At 45.6% G+C, this 13,381-nt stretch overlaps 1 protein-coding gene across 3 annotated transcripts in view; it reads right to left on the bottom strand.

The window, feature by feature from the left end:
* NUP58 (nucleoporin 58) overlaps positions 1–13,381 on the bottom strand; it is a 49,427-nt gene that overhangs the window by 25,132 nt on the left and 10,914 nt on the right. For all 3 annotated transcript variants that reach the window (XM_053304331.1, XM_053304332.1, XM_053304330.1), the window contains exons 6-11: positions 12,488–12,598; positions 10,901–10,925; positions 10,369–10,434; positions 9,585–9,759; positions 8,454–8,533; positions 587–705 (exon numbers count right to left, since the gene is read on the bottom strand). In XM_053304331.1, coding sequence (XP_053160306.1) covers positions 587–705; positions 8,454–8,533; positions 9,585–9,759; positions 10,369–10,434; positions 10,901–10,925; positions 12,488–12,598 — 576 coding nt within the window. The remainder of the gene's footprint in view (positions 1–586; positions 706–8,453; positions 8,534–9,584; positions 9,760–10,368; positions 10,435–10,900; positions 10,926–12,487; positions 12,599–13,381) is intronic.

Here is a 13,381-nt window from a genome sequence, read left to right as displayed (position 1 = left end):
GTGCTTTATCAGCAGCTCACTGGCTGACATCCAGGCTAATGTTGCATGTGCTGAATTTAGTGCACACAATGGGGAAAATGAGTGGAAATTTCCCCTCTCGTTAGGCTCACAAAACAGTATTTCTTTCTAATGCAAGAGGTTTCGTTCTCAAAGCCATCATTTTATTTAGTTCAGAAGTATACTACAAATCCCTCACTGTAGTCATGAGTAGCTGCTTAACTGAAGTAATAGTAAAATCCTAACTGCACACTCAGACTGGAAGATTTGCTACAGAGTAACCCCAGTTACATGTATATATTTGACTTTATACTTCATCAGCCTTCACCCTGGATTAATAGGAGTACAGAGGTCCACAGAAGATTATGGTCACCACTAATCTCTGCAGCAAGGTCATGTCTGTGGTATCACACTAAACGGCTTTTGAGCCCCAGCACAACTGTAGGAGCAAAAGAAGTGCGAGAGTAGCCAATACCTCTTCAGTGACAGCTTTCTCCTGGATGCACAAGTCCCTTTCCTGGATCTTAACCAATTTCTCTGCATCTAAGGTACCAATGAAGCAATTACAGGAATGTATGAAAGCACTAACCTTGTGGAGTTATATGTGAATTGTTTGCCTGGGTGGCAAGATGATTTTCCAGTTCTTCAATCTGTTGCCTGTACTGTTGCAGTTGTACTTCAAACTGTTCAACCAAGATCCTGAAGTAGCTAGACCAAGTATGTTTTAAAACAATTGAATCTATCATGTAAATATCCATACAAAAATAGTATGCAAGTCTGCTTTTAAATTGTTCTTGGTATACACAATCCGTGTTAACAAGCCAAGGAAGCTTTCTCTTATGATTGGAAATTTTCTATTGTTTTATCAGAAATACAAAGAGACATAAGAAAATAAAGAAGACGAAGTAGTAAAAAATAGTAAAACAAAGCAATTACAATGATTCTCCTTACAGTCTATATATATCCACCTGAATTCTTTCCGCCAACATCTCCCCCCCCCGCCTTATCCCACACAAAAAGATAAATGACTGCAAAACTAAAAAAGTTGATAGTATTAACAAAGTTAGTGTTCCTACTATCTACACAGAGCAACCTGCACGCAATTTCTTTACAAAGAAAAATCAAATCTTGGATGAGGTACCAGACCCCGTGATATGTTATACTGAATAAATGGCTCCCATGTCTGAGAGAAAAAGTCATCAGAATTATTCTTAATGTATGCAGTAAGATTGGGGGGGAAATTTTAAACAGCATATTAAAGAGACTGTGGAACACACACACACTAACTTATTTTAATTGTACTCACTTCTTCAATAGAGCTTATATCAGAGCCTTGCTGAAGAAAAAAGGAAATGTAGCTATTTTGTCTCATGAAATGCCTTGAACCATAAATTGTCAAGATTGATCTAATTATTGATGGACCACAAGCCAATCATACCCTACTACTTTGACATTAACTAATAACTAGGGATGTGCTTGAATAGTTCCAGCACCTCTAATTCAAGCTGCCGAAAGATTCCAGTTCCCCCAGCCAAAATGTTTCCCGGGGACGGGGAGTGCTGTAAGTGGAGGGAGGCAGGTCTTACCTGCCCCTCCACCATGCTGTCCATAACAAACAGCCCCACTGTTCGTTCTTACAAGCTATGCCATGCAGATTGCTCCTGTTTGGGAACGGAGCATTGGTTTCACTTACCGTGAAGGCTTCTTCTGGTTGCTGGGGCCAGTGACATCTCATGGGTTATCCTCTCTCAAGAGCTCCAGGCAGGACAGAAAGTAAATAGTTTTAAAACTAAGCCACACCCACTAGAGCTTGAGGGGGATAACCCTGCCCCAGTTCTTTCGGGCCGAGACATAAGAGGACAAAGGCAATACAAAACAGTAGAAAATAGCAGGTCAGAATAAACAGGTTTAAACATTCCAGAATAACAGAGTGTAGCAACCAACTGTAGAACTAAATGTCAGTCCCCACCAGTTCAACAGAAGTAGACCAGAGCACAAAATCACAACTGGGTGGGCTGAGATGTCCCTGGCCCCAGCAACCAGAAGAAGCCTTCACGGTAAGTGAAACCAATGCTCCGTTCTCGGTTGCTGAGGCCAGGGACATCTCATGGGACATACCACAGCTGTCCAACTTGGGTGGGAGCACTCTGGTCTACTAGCGAGGAAGAACTTGTTGCAAGACCCAACTGCCAAAGGTTGCCCGGGCAGTCACAAAATCCTCGATCTTGTAAAGTTTGGTGAAAGTGGAAGGCGACACCCAGGTGGCCGCCTTGCAGATCTCTTCAACCGGTGCATTAGTGGAAAACGCCACTGACGCTGCTGCTCTAGTAGAATGTGCAGAGAGATGCGTTGGTGGCCTCAACTTCTGAACCTCGTAGGCCATCGATATACACACTATAATCCACGTTGCAATAGTGGTCAAGGAATCTGGGACCCCCATGGAATGCAAACAGAGCGTCTGACAATCTGAATGAGGCTGAGCGTCTAATATAGACCTTAAGACATCACTTAACGTCCAACTTGTGCCATTTCTGGTCCATAGGATGGACGGGTTTGGGGCAGACTGAAGGTAGGAACACATCTTGCAATAGGTGGAAGCGGGACGCCACCTTTGGCCTCATGAAGGGGTCTGGAATGAGCCTGACGGCCTCTTTCTGAAATATACAATATGACTTGTTTTACAGACAGTGCCTGCAGCTCCGAGATGAGCCTTGCAGAAGTGATGGCCCCCCAAAAAGTCCAATTTAAACGATAAGACCCTGATCAGAATAGCTGCCAAAGGTTCAAAAGAGTGAGCGTGCAATGCCTTGAGGACAGTATGTAGTTCCCAAGAGGGTAATCTATGCACTGCTGGAGGTGACATCAGCGAGGCACCTCATAAGAACCTACGCTGGTGAGGATGTGACTGAGATATTTTGCCCTTTTCTGCTGAGAGCAACTCCACCAACGGCAACGCCTGCCGTTTCAGGGTATTTGGACATAGTCACTTCTTGAACCCTTCTTGTAAGAAGAGCAGGAGATGACATAACTTAGCCGTGCCCTTCGGAACAGAGTTGCATGACATCCAGCGAAGGAGTGCTCGCCATGTATATTGATAAATTCTCTTTGTCGATCGACTTCACGACACCAGCATAGTGCTGAGAACTCCCTCCGAGTTGATATGTTGGCTGAGGACTCACCGCTCAGTTTCCAAACGGTGAGCCGAAGCCAACATGGATCCGGGTGTAAAACTGGACCCTTGGGATGGAGCAGGTCCGGGATCTGAGGCAACTCCCAAGGTGGCTCCACCGCCAGATGGAGGAGCTCTGGAAACCAGGGTCTCCTGGGCCAGAATGCTGCCACTAGGAGTACTCTTGCTCGAAGACACATCCATTGCAGGACTCTGGCCAACAGAGGTGTCAGAGGATACGTATAAAGGAGAGCGTCTGGCCATGGACTAGATAGGGCATCCACTGCCATCGCCTCCCTGCATGGAAATCTAGTCATAAATGCTGGTAATTGCACATTCTTCGGAGTCATGAAGAGGTCTACCTCGGGCATGCCCATCTTCTCTGTTATCTGGGTGAAAACTGATGGATTTAGAGCCCACTCCCCCAGTTGGATGTCAGCCCAGCTTAACCAGTCTGCAACCAGGTTCAGCTCTTCCTTGACATGGTGTGCCATCAGGGAAGGAAGGTTGCTCTCTGCCCAGGACAGCAGAAGGACAGCCTCCTGGTGAAGTGACCTGGACCTGGTCCCCCATTGCTTGTTTACATACACCTTTGCCGTCGTATTGTCGGTCTTTACGAATACGTCAGTGCCTTGGATGATCTCCTGGAATGCTAGTAGTGCTTGGTGAATTGCGCGGAGTTCCCGCAAATTTATGTTGTGAGAATGCTCCTCCTTGTTCCATAGCCACTGCGCCGACTGGTTGAGGTAGTGGGCTCCCCAGCCCGTCACTTGCGTCTGTTGTTATGATGAACATCTGTGGGTCCAAGAAGGTCTTTCCCCAATTCAGGTTGTTGGAGTTGATCCACCAGCGGAGAGAGCAACGCAGGTCTGGTGGCAACTTCAGAAGTAGTCTACACTTCCTTACGATTGCCTTCTGGTGGGGTAGGAGAAACCACTGGAGGTCGTGCAGATGAAGTCAAGCCCACGGAACCGAGTCCGGTGCGGCCACCATCAAACTCAGCAGTCTTGACAAGGAAGCCAGAGGAACTCTTGGACTCGCTAGAACCAGGTGAACCTCTGTCTGGATAGTCTGTAACCTGTCCAGTGGAAGCAAGAGGCGGTCCACTAAGGTAACTATGATTACCCCCAAATGGCGCAGCCCGTGGCATGGCGTCAATTGACTCTTTTCTCCATTTATGATGAAACCATATTCTTGAGTGTTGCGATAGTTATGATGAAATCATGGTTCTCGAGTGTTGCGATAGTTAAGGGCCATGTCCCGTTCTGCCTCTGGGAGAGATCTCACTAGCAGACAAATTGACTATATATGCAAACAAACAAATCCCTTTCTGACGGAGTTGAGCCACCAGTGGCGCCAACAACTTTGTGGAGACATGAGGGGCTGCTGTATTGAAAATGCCCTCCAGCATATTTAAACTGAAGGTACTGCCTGCTTTCCGGGTGTATAGGAAGATGCAGGCAGGCCTCCCTTAAAACTATGGACACCAGCACATCCAGATGAAAGAGTGCCTCTGAAACTGCTCTTAGAGTTTCCATCTGGAAATGAGTTCTGCGGACCCATCTGTTCAAAAATTTTTAAGTCTAAAACAGCTCTCCTTGAGCTGTCCCTTTTTGGGACGGTAAATAGGATAGAAGTGTTTTGTTTTGTTGTTGTTTTTCTTCTTTTGTTTTGACTCCCTCTCCCTCCTGTGCAAGAGGCACTGGCTCCACTGCCCCGATGTCCAGGAGGTGTTGGATCGCCTAGACCATCAGCAAATGCTTTGAGAATGCTTTTAACCTTGGAGTGGGGATAAAGCAGCAGGGGGAGAGGAGTGAAACTCTATCCTGTAACTGTGATAGATCAGCTGCAGAACCCAGTTGTCTGAGGTTGAATCTTCCCAGGCTGGGGCGAGGTGAGACAAATGCCCTCCAAGCCTGAAATGCTTCAAGTCATTGTTGTGGCTTTTGCTGCTTTGACTGAGCAGCTTGCTGTTTGTAGGTACCAAACCCTCTAAAGGGTGCTCTCTGAGGATTCCAAGATCCCCTCTGGAATTTTGTATCTCTGTCCCGGCCCATGAAGGGCCGGAAGCTATGAAAGGGAAGGGCCTTTTGAAAGGCTGTTTATCAGTCCTTTTATTGGTTGAAGGCATTGTGTCTTTCACTTATCAGACGACTCTACAAGAATGTCTTGTAGGGCAGACTCACCAAAAGGCTTCTTGCCGTCGTAAGAGACGGTGGCGAGGTTAAGCCTAGAGGTAGAACCAACTGTCCAACTTTGAGCCACAAGTGGCGTCTGCCAACAAATGATGAAGCCGCCACTTGCGCTGAGAATCTAATCATATCAAGATTGGCATCGGCCATAAGGGCCTGCGCTTTCTGGATCTTTAATAGTTGCTGTCACATCTTAACTGGGTCCCCTGGAGGATCACTCAGAAGATTGACCACCCATAATAAGGAGGCACGGGCTGCCCTGGATGCTGCTGCTGTTGCACAGATCACCAGGGACACGATTAAATGACAGCTTGGCCTTCTTGTCAGCTATGTCTTTTAGAGAAACCTCACCCTCTCGAGATACCAGGGAATCTGACAACAATTGCAAAATCTGGGCATCCACATTTAGTGTCCTCAACATATCTGTAGTGGTTTTCTGAAAAGAATAAAGTTTGTTAGCCATGGACGTAGCCTTGCAGTTGGAAGCTGGTGTCAACCATTCCTGTTTGACTACATCCACAAACAACTCTGGCATGGGCACCAGCATGTCCTTGGGGCATGCTCTAGGAAAGACCAAGTCCCCTTTGGCGCAAAAGTCAGAACTCTGCCCAGCCTCTGATTTCAGTCCAATTATATTAATAATTCTGGACATGAGTGGGCTGAAGTCCTCTGCCACAAAGAGGTGCTGTGACACTGAGGCATCACCAGTGTCCAGACCATTCCCCGTCATCCTTGTCTAACGGAGTCTCTGGGTCCAGATCAAAACCTCCCCCTGCATTAACTGGGTCTTCAGAGTCAGAAGGCAGATTAGGCCTCTCTGAGTTTGCAACGACTTTTTTTTTTTTTTTAGGTGCAAGTAAACCCCTAGGGTCCCTAGAGTCTGATCGGAAGCATCAGAGGAATGGTCCTGTGCCACCTTGCCAGCCAACTTGCCCAGCTCACTATGCTTGAACTTGCTTTTGGCCTTCTTGGGAGAAGGACTGAAAGACTCGCTAGATGAGCTCACACTGGGTGATCTATGCCTTCTCCCCTTTGTGGATCTCTTACTCCTCTTAGGGGGCCTAACCTGGTAGATGGTGTCAATGATTGCATTGCGAAACCATGCTTGCTACTCAGGTGGCACAGACTTAGGTAAAACAGCAGAGTTAAAACTGGATGCTTTAGGCCCAGTCTGTGCAGCAGACTCCCCCTGCTGGCCAAACACCATAATCACAGTCTTAGTCTTTTTCCGCCCTTTTAGAGACTGTCTCCCTTTTACATTACCGGCTCCTTTTGGTTAAATGGAGGGATTCTTCGCAACCGTCGCCACCTTAGGAACAGAAGATGCCTGTGATGACCTCGCTGCCCTGCCAGTCAGGTTGCTAGCCAGCTCGCCAATCCACCTAATCTCTTCAGAGGTTGGTGGGGCGTTGGCAATAGGGAGCCTCCGAAAGCGCTCTTCACAGCCACTTCAAGCTGCCTGCAGCAGCGTGGCGCGCCGGGCCGCGGTAGTGAAAGTCTCGCAGCCCGAGGGCGGGAGACCCGATGCGGCCCCTTCGACGACCGGGACGGGCAGCTCGAGAGCGGCCGTCACCGACGCGGGAAAATCAAGCCCTTCCAGGGGGGACTCCATGGCCCACAGATGAGAGACGGCCGATCACGGACTGTCAACTCACTGCTGGTGAATTTTCTGGGCGGTTTTCGGGGGGTCGGAAAAGCGGCCTTGCTATGCAGAGCTTGCAGCAGCCTGCGCCAATGGGGCCTACAAAAGGCCGTGAAGCCTCCCAGGCCGAAAACACTCAATCTCTTCCCCTTGTTGGAGAAATTGCTCTGTACCTCTCTGCCTGGCTCCAAGCAACGGAGAGGAAAGAGGAGATGGGGGGGGGGAGAGAAACAGATGAAAGAAGGGTGGTTTTCTTTCTTTTCAGGTAATAGCAAGCAATAAGGATCAGAGACAGAAAAAAGGATTTGGAGAACGGAATACTGTAGTTAGGAAGTCAATTAGAGAATTAATATCAGCAGAAAAGAGAGAGAGCTAGAAAAACGCTGCCGTGGAGCTTGCCGAGGACAGAAAGAACTGGGGCGGGGTTATCCCCCTCAAGCTCTAGTGGGTGTGGCTTAGTTTTAAAACTATTGACTTTCTGTCCTGCCTGGAGCTCTTGAGAGAGGAAAACCCATGAGATGTCCCTGGCCTCAGCAACCGAGAACAGGATGTTCGCTGTTCCCAGTATCCCACAGGCATCATCACCATGTAAATCTTGAGTGCTCAGCAAGATCACATGCACAGACACCATTTACTTCACACCGATGCCCACAGGATGCTGGGAACAGTGAACTTCCTGTTCCCAAACAGGAAGCCCCTGCATGGCGTAGCTTGTAAAAATGGACAGGGGTGCTGTTTGTTATGGACAGCGCCGCAGCAGGGTGGCGACAAAACAACGGAGGGGCAGGTAAGACCTGCCTCCCTCCACTTGAAGGACCTGCTTACTGCCACTCCAGATAGGCATGAAACGCTTTGTGCTCATCCCTAGTAATAACCTCAAAAGGTTGCATCCAAACAGCCATGAGTGGAAGGGAAATAGCTGCCAGTACAGTTCTACAAATGCTCACCCAAGAGATAGCAGAAGTGTTCATATAATGTTGTAAAATGTTGGTTGTAGGGGTGTGAACAGAACTGGGCACACCACTTCCAGTATTATGCTGAACGGGGCAGCAAGAGGGAATAAAGCTGTCCCGCGCCAGCGATTTTTAATGCAGCACCAGAGGGGGAAGCACGGCGGGGGAGGTAAGAACACCCTCCCCGTGCCTCAAAGAGGCCCTTGCCCCCGCGTTTGGACCAGTTGTGTATAGACTGCTGAACAGGTTTGGGCACATCCCTAGTAGCTTGTAGAATAATTATTCTACTTGTGCTGGAACTTATGCAAGCAGATTGTAATCTTTGGCTTTTGTTTCTCTTAACAGTGCCCTAGCACAAGGTGTAGCACAGCCTCTGTGCGTGGAAAATGCCTTCTACAGAAGGGCACTTTTAGACCCATCCAAAATATACAATTATATGTGGAATACACAGCCAACCACAGCATGCATATCATGCTTAATAACCTCTCAGTTGCACTTACTCTGCTGGGGCTGTATTTTCGTGTTGAAGGCCAGGAGGCGTTTTCTGTGTTCTTAATGCTATTTCAGCATTTTTAAGCTCCTACAAGAACAGGAGAGCAAACACACTGGATCTTATCCATTCTTGCTTTAGAATTCAATAAGAAGTAACATGCTCACATAAAAGGATACATCTCTTTACCACTGAAAAATTCACTAATAATTTGGTTGGGCAAGGTGATTGAGCAGATGGTGGCCTCTCAGGAAGTCTTGAATGATGCAGATAATCTAGACTTATTTTAAACTGGCTTCCCTGTGGGCTATGGGGTTGAGATTGCCTTGGTCAGCCTGATGGATGACCTCCAACTGGCTATTGACAGAGTGCAACTCTGCTGATCCTTTTGGATCTCTCTGTGGCTTTCGATACAATTGACCATGATATCTTTCTGGATCACCTGAGGGAGGTGGGATTGGGTGGCAGTTTTACAGTGCTTCCATTCCTAACTCTCTGGTAGATTCCAGATGGTGTAGCTTGGAGACTGTTCTGCAAAGTGAAAACTAATGTGTGGAGTTCCACATCTCCAAGTAAGGATGGGAAAGACTCCTGCCTGAATCCTTGGAGAGCTGCTGCTAGTCAGTGTAGACAGTACTGAACTAGATGGCTCAATGGGCTGACTTGGTATAAGGCAGCTTCCTATGTTCCTACATTATCCAGACTTTGTTTATTCACTCAGCCATTTAGCTCCCCAACTACGACAAGAGCTAAGAAGGGGAAGGAGAAATACAGTCAAATGTCACCAACAGACTAATGGCACCGAATTCTACATCTTAATATGGTTTTATCCAGAGACTTACAAACATACTGAAAGGAGCTGAACTATAGGATTCCAAAGGAAGGTTACAGGAATCAGGAGATACGGCACAGTCACCAGATGACTTGTAAGTTTCTTGTAAGTGCAATACAATTCTACCACAGTTCAGTTACTTGAGGACAATTCTCTGAGGCAAATATACAGTTTCCAGCTCTATGAACACAAGACCTACCCAACACAACTGACGGTTAGGCACATAAACACACACTTTCCATGAGTGCAGACATATGGTTGTTTTTGCTAAGTTAAGGTTGAGAAAATGGTTCTAATCGGTTGTTGTACCTGAGCAGTTTCCACTTTCAGTTTGTCAATATTAAGAGTATTTCTCTGTAATCCACTGGCAGCCACTGATAAAAGCTGTTTCAAAGCTTTAATATCCTCCTGTACTTTAAGCATTGCTTTGGAAGACATTCGACTAATTTCCTCCTGAACCTGTTTTTGTTCTTTTACAAACTTCCTGGGGGAAGAAAAAGATGATGATGATGATGATATTAATCTCTCTCTCTCTCTCTCAAAAGGCAGCAGCTCTCATGAGGGAGGGAGAAAACTATGGTGGCAAGTAGGGAAAGAAAACACTGCTGGCAGTGGGCAGCAGAATGAAAGCTGGGGGGCGGGGCTGTGAACAGAGGGAAAACCAAGAGCAAGGGGGAAGGAGGGGGGATAACTAGAGGCACAGGTGCTCTGTGCCCAGCCAGTAGTAGTAGTGATGATAGAACAGACCATTTATTCCATAAGAAAACAAAATATTGTAGCTCTTTAAAATTACTCTTTTACTTATAAGTGACTTAATCTGGGCAAGACCCCAAGGTACCAAGGAAAACAGAATTTTGCCTTCATAGCACCTGAGTTAGCGCATACAAAATGCAATATTTTAGAACTGCAAATCAAACAGATTTGTATTTTTGCTAGTCAATTTCAAGTGAGCTTTTTTAAAAAAAAACCAAATATTAATGAAACAGTGGTTCACATTCTGTGCAGCATAATACAAGTGGTCCTGAACCACCCGTTACACTGTGCAGAATGTCAGCCAGTGACATGGAATTCTAAGGAGAGAGGCAATACTTACTGGAGATTTTCTACATCTTGGCAGATTACTGGAGGTAGATTTTCATCTTTTAGTGCTTTACTATCCCTGCCAATGCACAAGTACTTTGTTAACATGGTACAGTTAACTTAGAAGAAGCAGCTTAATTACATTACTACATTAATTAGGGTAACTACATTAAGCCTATCAACTCCGAACTGTCTGCATGTTCCACCCTAAAAACCCATAAAGAGAGACTGTCAAGTAGCAGAATTAAAATGTTTTTCAGAAGCCTTGTTTCCATATTTCCATTATTTCATTCAACCAGTCCCATAGCTTCCAGGAACATACAAGTCCAGGAAACAAGGAGTGTCGAGACTGAGAAATTAACTGAGAAATTAAAAGCTTTTCTTCCTCTCTGGAACGTAGCATCTCAGAACCCACATCAGCTTTATTATCCTAGCTTGCTAGTATTCAAATGAAATCTAGTCAACATAACCTGCTAAAGTATTGCTGTATATTTAGTCATATATTCCAGTTAATATTTCTTCAGCCACAAATGTTTGACACTTACTCTGGTCTTGTTCCTGTTTTATCACCTAGGGGGAAAAATGCTTTATTACAAATTAAGAAGTTTATTCAATTTAATCGTAAACCACCCAGAATTTTAATTGTAAACTGTCCAGAGAAACAAGTTTTAGGTGGTATAGAAATGTGTTAAATAAACACCTAATGCCTATAGTGGCTAATATCTAGACTAATCTCCCACAGATGCACCAGTTTCTTCCACTGCATGATGGGTGATTTCAGTGATCCTGCCTTCCCTCTGCAGAAGCTTGTGCCTCGTGAAACTATCTCCCCGAGAGCCCCGCCCCCCACAATGCACAGTAACATAATTTTGGGAGGCACAAGTTGCTGCAGAGGGAAGGGAAGATTGCTGAAAAGTGCCCCTCCCTTTTCGAGCAATGAAAAAACCAGGCATGTCCATAATCTAGATTGGCCAGTATTTTGAAACTCAACATCTTTACTAACCCCACTCCTCTAATGGAGTGATTTTAGGTAAGTCACTCTAAGCCAGGGCAACTCAACTTCGCCCCTCCTGCAGATGTTGGCCTACAACTCCCATAATCCCTGGCTATTGGCCACTGTGGCTGGGGTTTATGGGAGTTGTAGTCCAAAAACAGCTAGGGAGCGTAAGTTGAGCAGGCCTGCTCAAAGCCTTACTACGAGGATAACACCACTGACCCATCTTACAGGTTTATTGTAAGAATTACAGTTAGATAATAGATATGAAGCATTTTGAACACCCTAAACCATTATTTAAATGTTGAACATTAAACTGTTAGACATATGGTCAGATTCCAAAAGGCTATAAAACCTACCTCTCTAAGGGATGGGGGTGGGGGGGACACACCCCGATTTTTAAAAAAGTACTTCATCCTGACTGCATCATTCCCAATACTGTATTGGAACTGCACATATAGCACCAAACAGCTGTTGCTATCACTGGGGTGTGTGGGGTGTGTACAGGGTGATCAATCAAAGCTGACAGTACTGATATTTGTTGAACAGCTGAGTTCATACTTTATTTACCTGAATCCAAGACTAGATTCCCCCCAAGTTTTTTTTAATATTAGAAATCAGGATGTAATCTTAAATTCAGAGTCCTGTTCCTTTTGAGTAAATGAGGTTTAAGCTGTATTTAACCTCTGCTTCTTAAGGGGTTGTCTTCAATTTGGGTAAATATGGTGTATTACACAAAGGCAAACTTAAAATGTTCTTTTTTAGTTTCACTAAAGCCACCTAATGACACAGCAGGGATATCCTAGGCCTAGGGAGCAAGAGGTTGCTAGTTTGAAACCCCACTAATATGTTTCCCAGACTATAGGAAACACCTATATTGGGCAGCAGCGATATAGGAAGATGCTGAAAGGCATAATCTCATACTGCACGGAAGATGGCAATGGTAAATCCCTCCTGTATTCTACCAAAGAAAACCACAGGGCTCTGTTGTTGCCAGGAGTCGACACCAACTCGACATGTTGTTGTCTTACAACAACAAATGACGTAAGAAAATGTATTTAGAATGCATTATTTTTCACTGATATTCAATTTTTATTCCTAGATCACACACTTTCCAAGTTGCATACAAAAAGCTTACTCTTTTTATCTGAAGAGCTACTGAAGTCTATGCCACCAAGACCTTCATTAACTGTAGTAACAGGCGCTGCAGATGTCCCTAGGGTTAAACCCAAAGCATTCTGTCCAAGTCCTGCAAATACATCCAGCAACTGTTATCAGACTTCAGCATTAAACAGACCATCAGATTTTTTTAGAGTGATAAATTCCCAGAGAATTAAAACTGCCGGTAGTGAAAACTGAAAGCAAGACATGCCTACATATACTAATGTGAGTCTTGTGAGTCTTCCAAGCATAGGAAAAGGGGTGGGTGGGTGTTTCCACACATTTCTTGGTTTGAGTTAGGCACAGCAAAATCCAGCAAATGCTGCCAAAATCATGTGTGCTTTGCAGTGTTGGCACCCAGAAACTCAAGCTTTTCAGAATAAATGATCAACAGGAATTACTACTACTAGCTAGCATGGAGGAATTAGCAAGACAAACACTGGGCTCCATACAAAAGAATCCTTGCTCTGAAGGATGCCACTCACCGTATTTAAAACTGCCTGGCTAAGACACACAACTAGGTGAATTTTGAGAGATAAAATACTTAGTTAAGAACATAACAGCCCTGCTGGATCAGGCCCATCTAGTCCAGCATCCTGTTTCACACAGTGGCCCACCAGATGCCACTTGAAACCTACAGGCAGGAGTTGAGGACATGCCCTCCCTCCTGCTGTTACTCCCCTGCAACTGGGACTCAGAGGCATCCTGCCTTTGAGGCTGGAGGTGGCCTGTAGCCCTCTGACTAGTAGCCATCAATAGACCTCTCCTCCATGAAGTTATCCAAACCCCTCTTAAAGCCATCCAGGTTGTTGGCTGTCACCACATCTTGTGGCAGAGAATTCCACAAGTGGATTATGCGTTGTATGAAAAA

Source organism: Hemicordylus capensis, chromosome 3 (genome assembly GCF_027244095.1).
Source record: "Hemicordylus capensis ecotype Gifberg chromosome 3, rHemCap1.1.pri, whole genome shotgun sequence".
NCBI lineage: Eukaryota > Metazoa > Chordata > Lepidosauria > Squamata > Cordylidae > Hemicordylus > Hemicordylus capensis.
The sequence above is the reverse complement of the archived record's forward strand: the minus strand, read 5'-3'. Positions and strand labels throughout refer to the sequence as shown.